Source organism: Carcharodon carcharias, chromosome 9 (genome assembly GCF_017639515.1).
Source record: "Carcharodon carcharias isolate sCarCar2 chromosome 9, sCarCar2.pri, whole genome shotgun sequence".
NCBI classification, from domain to species: Eukaryota; Metazoa; Chordata; class Chondrichthyes; order Lamniformes; family Lamnidae; genus Carcharodon; species Carcharodon carcharias.
Window position 1 is genome coordinate 44,615,061 of NC_054475.1, and position 12,253 is coordinate 44,627,313.

General features: G+C 41.5%; 1 protein-coding gene across 1 annotated transcript in view; it reads right to left on the reverse strand.

Annotated features, from left to right (window-relative positions):
• mkrn4 (makorin, ring finger protein, 4) overlaps positions 1-11,344 on the reverse strand; it is a 29,616-nt gene extending 18,272 nt beyond the window's left edge. Inside the window, exons 1-3 of the mRNA XM_041194824.1 lie at positions 11,194-11,344; positions 6,593-6,721; positions 5,352-5,782 (exon numbers count right to left, since the gene is read on the reverse strand). Of these exons, the coding sequence (XP_041050758.1) occupies positions 5,352-5,782; positions 6,593-6,721; positions 11,194-11,246 (613 nt within the window). The 5' untranslated portion in view covers positions 11,247-11,344. The remainder of the gene's footprint in view (positions 1-5,351; positions 5,783-6,592; positions 6,722-11,193) is intronic.
• Positions 11,345-12,253: the final 909 nt, after the last annotated feature.

Below are 12,253 nucleotides of genomic sequence, written 5' to 3' on the forward strand. Positions count from 1 at the left end.
AGAGAGGTGAAATATAAACTGATTTAAGGGGAGGGTGGGACAAGTAGAGCTGGATAGAGGGCCAGTGATAGGTGGAGATAACCAAAAGATGTCACAGACAAAAAAAAGAGGTGAAGGTGGTGATATTATCTGCAAACTGACCTCCCTGTCACTGGCCTTTTCAACACTCCACCCTGTTCTCATGCCCACATGTCCGTCCTTGGCCTGCTGCATTGAAGCTCAACTCAAACTGGAGGAACAGCACCTCATCTTCTGGCTAGGCACTTTACAGCCTTCCGGACTGAATTTGAGTTCAACAATTTTAGATCATGAACTCTCCTCCATCCCCTTTCTGATTTTCCCCCCCCAATAATTTATATAGATTTTTCTTTTCTCACCTATTTCCATTATTTTTAAATGTATTTCCATCCATTGTTTTACCTCTACCTTTCAGTCTATTTCTATTCCTTCACCCCACCCCCACTAGGGCTATCTGTACCTTGTTTGTCCTGCTTTCTATCCTTAATTAGCACATTCCTTAGATAATACCACCACCTTCAACACCTCGCTGTCCTTCTCTGTGGCATCTTTTGGTTATCTCCACCTATCACTGGCTCTACTTGTCTCACACTCCCCTTAAACCAGCTTATATTTCACCTCTATTTTTATTTAGTTCTGTTGAAGGGTCATTCGGACTCGAAACGTTAACTGTGTTCCTCTCCGCAGATGCTGCCAGTCCTGCTGAGTTTTTCCAGGTATTTTTGTTTTGGATTTCCAGCATCCGCAGTTTTTTGTTTTTATCTGAGATAAAACAATGGATGGAAATACATTTAAAAATAAGGGAAATAGGTGGGAAAAGAAAAATCTATATAAAACATTGGGAAAAGGGTGGGGGAGAAAATCAGAAAGGGGTGGGGATGGAGGAGAGTTCATGATCTAAAATCGTTGAACTCAATATCAGTCCAGAAGTCTGTCTGGCAGGTACAATATTACAACCAACCAAAGACCTCCTATCCCAGATAAAGGCATCTCAGTTTTGGTTTCGGCACTAGGAAAAGACTATAGAACCAAAATTCCAGTTTCAATCAAAGGCTAGACACAGTATTTATTTCCCGTCCCCATGTAGTCACACAGGCCTGACTGGATGGCAGTAGCATACTTCCTTCTGTAGAGTGCATTAGTGAACTAGTTTGGTTTTTAAAGAATCCAGCAGCCTTTGTGGTTATTTTCTAACCTTGAAAATCTTTAAGTTACTATGGTGAATACCCTTCTGACATTCAACCTCATTCTGATTGAATAGACAGTTAAAACATGCAAGTGTAACATGTAACTGCACCCACTAAAGGGTGCAGTTGTAAGCATAGATTTGATACTGGGATCTTACTAATAGTCAATGCAAACTTTGGCAATGTTGTAATCCTGGAATCTTGACAAATTGTTAAGCTAATCTTAGTTGAGTTAAGATATTGTTAGGAAATAGAGATAGTTTAAGTTAGATTGATATTTGCAGGTGTCCGGAATGAGTTTTAGCTTTAAAGTTTGTTTGACTTGTACTTCTGTATCTGTGTAAAGGTCAAAAAGGAGTTTTAGTTTCACTTTAGAAAGATGCTTGCAGTTCTAATGCAGAGTTTTACAACCTCTAAAGAGAAAGTGGACAGAAGGATTGGACTGTTGCCTAGCAGCAGGGGCCCAGAGAGGCAGGTCCCTCCCACAGAAGAGAAACAGCAGTTGTTTTGGAAGCTGTTTGAGTGCAGTTGATTCTGAAAGTTGCTGGCAGGAGAGAGGCTGGAGCAAGGAGGACAGATAGCCTGTCCCAAGCTAAAGAAAACCCCAAAAATCCAGGGGAGTGAAGAGGGAAAAGTCCAAAGATGACCTTCTAGTCAAAGGAAGGACAGGGACCTGGGAAAAGGTCCTCTTAAGTGAAGTTAAGAGTAAGGGGCAGAGAGAAAGGCTTCATGCTTCAGATTTAAAGAGACAAAAGTTGCAGAAAGCAGATTTAGAAGTGAGAACAGTTTGCAAGGGACAAGGCAGCCCAAAGAGACAACTGAAGGCCTGTAACTCTTTGCTATGGACACCTGAAGCAGTGGTGTACTGTTAATGCTGAGCTGGAGAGTGCATGGAAGACAGCTTGAATGCATGTGGTGACCCAGGGTAGAGGAACATTGAAAGAAGAGTTCAAATCCTAGAGGTGAATCATTGTGGAAGGCTTCTGAAAGCATCGGTTTGGGAGAAGGCAAGGTCTTGGAGAGTAGAGATTGGAAATCCTTGTGTGAAGGGCAGAATTCAGTGAGATTAGTTAGTTCATGGTGAGACAAGTGCTTGGGGGAGGTGGGGGTGGGGGGGGAGTTGAGATCCATAGCATCTGGTTGAGATGGCATCTGTCACTTGAGGTCAGTGTGGTGTCTGACCACAGGGTGCCATAGATTTTTACATGGCATTCTAGTTTAAGATGGCTTTTGTAACTTGTATTATCCTTACAAATCTGTAAAGGTATAGTTGTGGGTGGAGTATTGTAATATAGTTCATTTGCTCTTGTTTAATAAGTGTTTTATTCTTTTGTTAAAAGTTCATCAGCTGACTCCTGTGACTCCATTCAGTAGCTACTCTCCACATATCTAAACAAACATGAGAGTTAGGATCCATCAAGCTGGGTTCCACTCTGGGATCAGGCTTGTCCAGGAATAAAATAACCTCAGCTAGGATCATAATATTGTTTTGTACTTAAAATATTGGTTGCACCCATGATGATCTTAACTGTTAATACATACATATCTATACTCAATGACTAATTTTCTTCAAGTCTCATTCCTTTAGATTTTGAACCTTAAATTTTAAATATATCTAGCGATTGTGTTAACAAAGGTGTGGTCAAATGTAATGTGAATGCAATATCACCATTGCCAATTCCAGAATGCTAGAATTAATTACATCTCACTGCCCTGCAGCTGCCTTGCAAACCAATCAAATCAAATTTAGACAGAGTTAAAGATGATTCACTTTAGACACCTTGAGTGGTAAATTCCAATTTTCCAAAGCATACATGCTAGAAGAGGGAAATGGAGAAAAAAAAAAAAAAATCAGATGCTTAAACAGATTACCTACTGGGAATTCAAATACCAATAGACAAAGACGACTATATAAACAGATACTTGTAAAAGCCACTTATTGAGATCCAAATAACTTGTATTTCATCATGCAGAAGCATAAGAAATAATGGACTGCCTTTAACACATTAAGCCATTTTATAGCTTTCACAGAATACAGCCGGTTTCATGGCTGCTACATCTGTGACTTTGATTCAGGGGAACTGGCACTTTCCCTTGCAGCTTGCTTCCCTTCCACTCCCACATTCATGAGGTCAGCATTTGCTGGTCAGTGCAAATCACAACAGGTATTTTGTCAAAGGAACAACTTTTGTGCAATGATCTCTGTACTCAGCATGCATAGCAGCAGGATAAATTGCTGTTGTCTGGGATTGAACACTTACACAGCTCTATCCCATTCCATAGGGACTGTTGTCTCCAGGACACCCTGATCCACTCCTCCATCACCCCCTATGCCTCAACCCCCTCCCACTGCACCTTCCCATGCAACCACAGATGGTGCAATACCTGCCCCTTTACTTCCCCTCTCCTTACTGTCCAAGGGCCCAAAACACTCCTTTCAAATGAAACAGCACTTCACTCAGTTTAGTCTGCTGCATTCACTGCTCCCAATGCAGTTTCCTCTACACTGGAGACAACAAACACAGACTGGATGACCGCTTTGCGCAACAACTTCAGTCTGTCTGAAAGCATGACCCAGACCTTCCCATTGCTTGCCATTTTAACACCAGACTGCTCATGCCCACACGTCCATCCTTGGCCTGCTACAATGTTCCAGTGAAGCTCAACGCAAACTGGAGGAACAGCACCTCATCTTCCGACTAGGCACTCTACAGCCTTCCAGACATAACATTGAGTTAAACAACTTCAGATCATGAACTCTCCCCCATCCTCATCCCTTTTCTAATAAAAGGTATTTTTTTTTCTTTTCCCACCTATTTCTATTATTTTTACAATTTATTTCCATATTGTTTTAACCCCACCTTTAAGCCTATTTTGACTCCCTCCCCACCCCACCCCCACTAGGACCAACTGTCACTTGCTCACCCTGCTTTCCACCCTTAATGTCACCATTAGCACATCCTTTAGCTAATATCACCACTGTCAACACCCCTTTGACCTTTTGTTTATGACATCTTTGGCAATCTCTGCTTTGCCTCCACCTATCACTGGCCCTCTATCCTGCTTCACCTGTCCAACACCATCACCCCCCCTTAAACAGCTTATATTTCTATTTCTCTTTAGTTTTGATGAAGAGTCATATGGACTCAAAACGTTAACTGTTTTCCTCTCCACAGATGCTGTCAGACCTGCTGAGCTTTTCCAGCAATTTTTTTGTTTTTGTTTCTATCCCGGGGAACACTGATTTGCTGCCAGTCACCATGGTGTCATTGTAATTTACAGGTTTCAATGTAAAGCGAGGCTATCAGTCCAGTGTTCCCTCAGCACAGCAGAGGGAGGTGCTAGGAGGAAAGTCATAGATCCCATGGCAGTTTTCAAAAGCATGGGAGTTAATCTCTATTGTTGTAAGATGATTATCTGGTCTTTATCACATTGCTGTTGGCTGGAGCTTGATCTATGCATTTCCTACATTACAAAAGGTGACTACACTTTATGGTGCTACACTGTCTGCAAAGTGCTTTTGAGCCTTCTGGTGATTGTGAAAAGCATTATGTAAATGTCAGTAGTGCACACAGACACTGCTCCCCTGGCTAGCGCAATGTTCTCTTGCAAACTTTTAAAAACCTCAAAACCTTTACCCATAATACCCACTGCTTTAAACTTTGCAATATTTTGAGACTTGATTAAGGCTTTTTGAAGTCCATGTGTACTACATCATGGAATTTTCTTACACCCTTTTAGAATGGCATGCTCAAAAGTCAAGGCTGTCACTTCTTGATGGGAAGTATGAATTTGGCTGGTTTCCAATTTATTGGAATCCCTTCTGTCCTCTTATTGAGGTTCGGCACTTTCTAAACTTAATTCCTGCCAGACTTGCAAAGATTCCCTGTGCATGCTTAAAGGCAGCTTTTATTGCTTGATTACAGTTCACACAAAATGGCAGCAAAATAATTTAGGAAGACAATTTGAAGAGACCTCTCCTTTCAACTAAGGAAGCAGAAATCTCTCCTCTGCCTTTCCTCCACTGTCGTCGTAGCAACAACTATTTCCTATATTTAATCACATCAAACTGTAACATAATGTATGAGAAATGCAAGTTCCAATAAATACATAACCCTCCTTTTATGCAAGGCCATTGTTACCTACCATGCTCTTGAAATGGTTGAGATTTAAACTCTGCAGGAAGGGTCCATCTGTCTGTGCTTTGAGGCATTTCATTCTCCTTATCCTCTTCCACATCTTCCTCCAGCTGCATGCCAAAATACCGTGTGTTCCTACCCAAGCAAGTGAAGCTTGAGACAGCAGGTTCAGAACCACGCCGACCTGAAGCACCCTTTTCAGTAGTTGAGTGGGCAGTACATTCTGCAGCATGGGAATGCTGGACAAATTTTCCTGGGCCTTGATGAATAGCAGGAGCAGAGCTACATCTGTTTTGAGCGCAGTTTCTTCCAGTAGGATCACTAGACTTCACACTATAGTAACCCTGGGGCGATTCGCCAGCCTTCAGCTGAACAGCAGGTTCAGAACCACGTCTACTTTCAGATAACCATCCTGCAGTGGGTCGGATATGTTGATATCTAGTACGAGATTTTTCAATATTGCTCATTAATGCATTTTAATACCACCTCATACAAAAGCAACCTTTGGGTGCAAGTCCAAAACTGCTAGGTAATGAACCAGCCTAACTACGATTATACCAAATCCCAGCAACCCATTCCAATACATTAGGTATTAAAAAGGGGAATTATATTCAGGTTGGAAAATGGAACTAATTTTTGTGCCTTCCTCAATTTTTGCCACTATGCTGTCTTAAATGCCCAATCAAATCCAGCCTCAGGACAGGGTACTACCACTTTCAATAAACAGCTACCCCAAAGCAAGCAAATCATCCAAATTATGTGCAGTTATAGGTGGCCATTACAGTACTGAACTGCTTTGAGACAGACCAGAGTTAACTGAATTTCAATTTAGCTCCTGAGAAAGACATCTCTACAGCACCAAGAGAAGTTACTAAAACTCAATTTATAAACACTACAACATTCTCTTCAAAGATAGGGGAGGAATAGCCTCATGTTAAAATGGGAATTCTGGTACAGAGAGAAAACAGTTGTCAATCACGTCAAATGTGTATATTGCAGAAAGATTTAACACAAACTAAAGGTTTCAGTCTGTGCTGGGACTGTCCCCCTTGAATAGTTTTTTCCTGCTGGCACAGAATGCATGTCATATTTATCTATATAATGATCATACAAAATATTTAAATATGTGAAGCACTTAAGTATTTCAATGATGCAATAAGGTATTATAGGAATTCAAGTTCTAGCATGTGAAGTCCAAGAAGAACCATTTGTAACATTAAAAATTCCTACAACAGCCCAAATACAGACCTGCATCGATTTCCATAGAAGCAAAATCCATTTAAATAGTGTTTACAGATCTGGGACGACTTCAGCATAGAAAGATCATGTGAGTAATAGCAGCTATGTCCCCATTTGCAAACTCCACAGACGAAGTTCCTGGAAAACAGACGTCACTAAATTTATGCATGCTTCAAATCAATATTGAGATCCCTCAAGTTAGCAGCTAAAAGCCCAAGATCCCAGAAAGATGGGACACAAACAGAAAGGAGATAGAGTTAAAAACAAAAAAACTGCGGATGCTGGAAATCCAAAACAAAAACAGAATTACCTGGAAAAACTCAGCAGGTCTGGCAGCATCGGCGGAGAAGAAAAGAGTTGACGTTTCGAGTCCTCATGACCCTTCGACAGAACTTGAGTTCGAGTCCAAGAAAGAGTTGAAATATAAGCTGGTTTAAGGTGTGTGTGTGGGGGGTGGAGAGATAGAGAGAGAGGTGGAGGGGGGGAGGTGTGGTTGTAGGGACAAACAAGCAGTGATAGAAGCAGATCATCAAAAGATGTCAACCACAATAGTACAATAGAACACATAGGTGTTAAAGTTAAAGCATAGGTGTTAAAGTTAAAGTTGGTGATATTATCTAAACGAATGTGCTAATTAAGAATGGATGGTAGGGCACTCAAGGTATAGCTCTAGTGGGGGTTTTTTTTATATAATAGGAGGGAAAAGGAAAATCTTTATAATTTATTGGAAAAAAAAAAGGGGGAAACAGAAAGGGGGTGGGGATGGGGGAGGGAGCTCACGACCTAAAGTTGTTGAATTCAATATTCAGTCCGGAAGGCTGTAAAGTCCCTAGTCGGAAGATGAGGTGTTGTTCCTCCAGTTTGCGTTTGAGATAGAGTGCCAGCCACAGTGGATTAATATGAATTCTAGATTGAGGAGATCTGACAGGCTGAATGACCTTCACTTGCTGTGGATTTTAAGATGGTACTTTAACACCATGTGCTCCAAGGTTCTCAAAGCCAAGCATTCCCATTATGTATTTTACTCGAAATTTATCATGTGTGTCATGGTTGTACCTAAAATCTGTGACCATTATGGAAATAACAAAAGCTAATGTAGCAGCTATCAAAACTCCCATAGTCTGAAACCTTTCTTACAATCTCCGTAGGAGACTGGTTCAGTTCGAGCTGAAAGAACTGACATGGTGTCATGAAGCTACTAATATATATAATATTGTTGGAAATTATTTTTCTGAAAAAGTTTAGTCTGTAGGTGGGTCTTAATTGGATTAAAGAAAGCTAGTCTGGGTGCTTTGATGTATACCGGTTTTGAGGTGTAAGAGATAAGAGTGCATTTGCATTTTGTTGAATACAGCATTCAAGAAGGGGAGTGAAATCTGGCACCTAGTTTATATTACTAATAAAATTGGTACTATGAAAGAGGTTTTATTGTTAGAAGAGGTGGAGATCAAAGTGGCTGGTGATACAATGAGAATTTACATTCAAAGACGTGCTGGGTATAACAGACAGCAGTTGTATGTGTACAGAGCAGAGGCTTGTAACATCAAAGCAGCTGTAAACCTATAACTGTCTGCACAGGAATAGTTTCATCCCGAGCAGTTCTGTGACAAAGGACTCTGTGCTCTACAGGCTGTTCCCAGGGACACACACCGAGAAAAACATCAACTGCAGCTGGAGGATCATCAACTCGGTGAAAGACACTCTTTGGTCTGCCCGAAACTTGTTGGTCTTCCAGCACAAAGAGTTGTCTCCGACCGAGTGTTGAGGGACGCACTAAAGCTTGGGGCAGCTGCCGCAAAGGCGCAATGGGGAAGGGTCGCTGCCTAAGACCTTTTTGCCATAGTGCACCGAAGGGCTGGGAACTGTGTAGAGCCCCTCGGGCTGTACTGCCCAAAATGAATGTCTGCAAATGATTGTAAATATTCATTGTTTGTACTGATGCACCTTGTGATACATGTTGTAAAAGTTGAATCTGATTGTACCTTTGTAATGGTGATTTTGAAATGGTTTGGAATGTGGTTGAAGATATTTTATGAATAAAGTATATTTTTGCAAAAAAAAAACACTGCACAGGAACCAAAGTGAAAGGAACCTCATTTTGAATTTGTAAGGTGAAAATGCTTTGCCTGGTGTCTGCTTAAAGTCTATGGTTGCTGTTGCCTTAGTGTGTTATGATAGTAGTAATTTGTAGCCATGTGTATATGTCTAACTTCTGTAAATTAATAAATGTCTCCTTTAATTTGAGATAAAAACCTCTCGAACTAGTAGTTTTATTCCTGAATTCAGAGTTGCATCTCAAAACATACCAAATGAAAATATAGGTTGCATCTCAAAACATACCAAATGAAAATATAGGTTATGACAGTTGTTGGGATTTTTAAATAACTCAGCTTTACCAACTGCTGTGTCATAACATACAGCATTGTTTCCAATTTCAAAACTTTTACTGTAAAAAATGACCAAGCGCACTACTGGCTACATGTTATTTTATTTTTGAAGGCAACTTATACTTTGCACTGTAGAAAGTGATGCTCCCTTTTATGCATATAGCTCATTGCACTCCACAGAATTACAGTCCTGATAGCAAATCATCTAAAGTTGCTCCCAGCTTTCTGTATACCTGTATCAGAGTAGTAACTTCAAATGACCATCTACACTTTCTCAGTTTTTAGAATTTAAAAAAAAAAATTAAAAGCCAACCACTAGTAATAAAACCTGTACCGATGCTTCTTCTACCCCCTGGATATGCCAGAGCAAGTCTCCTACAACCTTGACATGGTTGCAGGATACATCTCTTCATCTGCAGACTTCCTCAACCCCACATCTGGCTATGATAGTTCAAAGCCAAAACAGCCACTTCCTCAGTTGACCAGACAGAATTGCTGTCTGTGATATTTACTGGTGTGTAGGGAAACTTGTAATCTGGATCTCAGAAATGGCTTCTCCTTCCCTCGTCCCCTTAGCTAGATGAAATCCATTAACCTTGTGTCCAGATAGCAATACTGATTAGCTATTCTTGGCCCTAAATCCTTTTCATCATAGAAGTAAATGGGCGGTTTACAGCACAACCTTCAGACTGAAAAGTGCCCAGTGTACCTCAAATTACCCCGAAAGGACAATGTATCTCAAATTGTGATCAACAGATGAAGCACTGTTACACAGTGCTACTGTGCTGTAACAACAGGAGTGGTATTTTTCACTAACAGGATGCTGCCATTAAGTTAAAAGACATTTTACTACCACACATATATGATTAATGTGGTATATGAATTTCAGTGCTGGTGCAACAACAGGTACATAAGACCATACATCCCAACTGATGGACTGTATCAAACAGCAGTCCCAGACCCTGGTTTATTCTTTGGTGCCTGTCAGGAGACTAGCATCCACCCTTACAATTACCTGTATCTATTTCAGAGCAACTATATTACTTCAGGTCAGCAATATTAAAGTAAGAGAAATTTTCATAACCTCTGCCAGATTGATTAGGCATCACCAATTTCATTCAATGTTAGTGATTTTTGAACAATATTCAGAATTGCCTGGATTAACCATTTAACGGGCCTTAACTTCACACCTAATGGCTGGGTTGAATGATTGCTTTGGCCACAAAAGCATCTTGTGTACATCAATTTAATTCACAGCTTTATTAGTAACAGTCTTAATTATTTTTGCTACTAGATTTTGATTACTAAAGTACAGATTAACACAAATTCTAGAATGCTCAGCCACAACAGTTATTTTAGCTTCTGCATGACATTTACAAAACGCAGAAAAATTAAATCACCTTTCCATTCTTAACCAGAAAGAGAGCTTGGTTAAAGGATTACAACAGCATTTGCACATATTACCTTAGTTGACGTCCACATAACTTTACGTACAGCAGTCTGCAAACAGAAGCCAAGACAGAGGGAAAAACCGCCTTCTTGGAATCCTGAAGTCTGAACCTCTGCTGACTAACAGAGCTGATACGCACTTCCAAGCATAAAACTTAATTATTCAATAACTATAATACAAACCATTCAGCAGTACTACATATGCTTCTTTACCTCAGCAGCGCAAATATCAGGCACAAGGCACCTCAACTCCTGTCTTCTTTAAATTGCGAAAAAACATATAAAGATATTCCGAGTCTGTCCTTCCACTAAATATCGTTTAAAGCTTGTAAACCTGTATTATAAATTCACCCGCACCACCCTCCAAGTCTACAAATGGATGGGCACAAAGCAGAGCTTCAATGTGGAAAAAAAAAACAACTTTTGGTGCGTTAGTTGGACATGAGGGTGGGGGGTATTGTGGAAATGGTCACATGTAATAGGTTTCTGATTTTACACTTAAAACGGAGCCGACTCCCCGCTGCACCCGCTAACACAGGAGTAAACAAGGCAGCAATAGACCCCCAACCATTCCCTCCTGCACGCGCCCCCGCGCTCTACAGTGCTCAGCCCGGGCCGCCGCCGCCTGCACGCGCAACCCGCCCCTCCCCGGCGCTCTAGAATGTTGAGCTCGGGCCTCAACCGTCGCTTCAGCTTCGACGGAATTTTAATTTTTGTTTTAATTTATCTCCCTAGCTGGAAGGAAAGTCTTGGAACTTCTTCATCGCCCCTTACCTGCACAGGATACGCTTCCGACGCGGAACACTTCCTGACCATGCTTCCGCCATCTGACCCACCCCCCACTTCTTTACCCTGACAACCACGGACCTCTCGCTCTGCCCCTTTATTTCCAGACCGGTGGGCCCCGGCCGCTCGGCTTCGCCGGTGGCCGCCGCCCTCTTATCGGTTGACCAATCACTGAAGAGTGACCCCAAGACCGACCAATCGCTGTAGAGCATCCCTCGCGTCATCCTTTACAATTCACCAATCACAAGCAGATGTTACCTAATTACCACGACTCGCGATGTTAATAGGTCCACACATCAGCCAATCACAGTGGATCACTATTATGATGTCAAGACCCGCCAGATTGAAATATGATCGTGGGCTAAGAATTGATCTGAATCTCAGAACCACGACGGACTGACTCGCTTATGGGTCATTGTTTCATAATACAAAAGGAGTGAGTGATTGTGGCATTGAGTTGCTGATCATAACTACTAAGTGAAGTTTCATAACCAGACACTTAAAAAACACAATCGCTGGAAATCTGAAATAAAACAGAAAATATTGGATCTGTACAGCCACCCAATCTTCTGAAGAAGTATCTGCACCTCAAACATTCCAAGGGCCCAAACACTCCTTTCAAGTGAAGCAGCATTTCGCTTGCACTTCCCTCAGTTTAGTCTAGTGCATTTGCTGCTCCCAATGCGGTTTCCTCTACATTGGAGAGACCAAACGCAGACTGGGTGACCACTTTGTGGAACACCTTCGGTCTGTCCGCAAGCATGACCCAGAGCTCCCTGTCGCTTGCCATTTCAACACACCACCATGCTCTCATGCCCACATGTCCGTCCTTGGCCTGCTGCAATGTTCCAGTGAAGCTCAACGCAAACTGGAGGAACAGCACCTCATCTTCCAACTAGGCACTTTACAGCCTTCCAACCTGAATATTGAGTTCAACAACTTTAGATCGTGAACTCTCTCCTCCTTCCCCACCCCCTTTCCGATCCCCCTTTTTCCAATAATTTATATATATATTTCTTTTCCCACATATTTCCATTATTTTTAAATG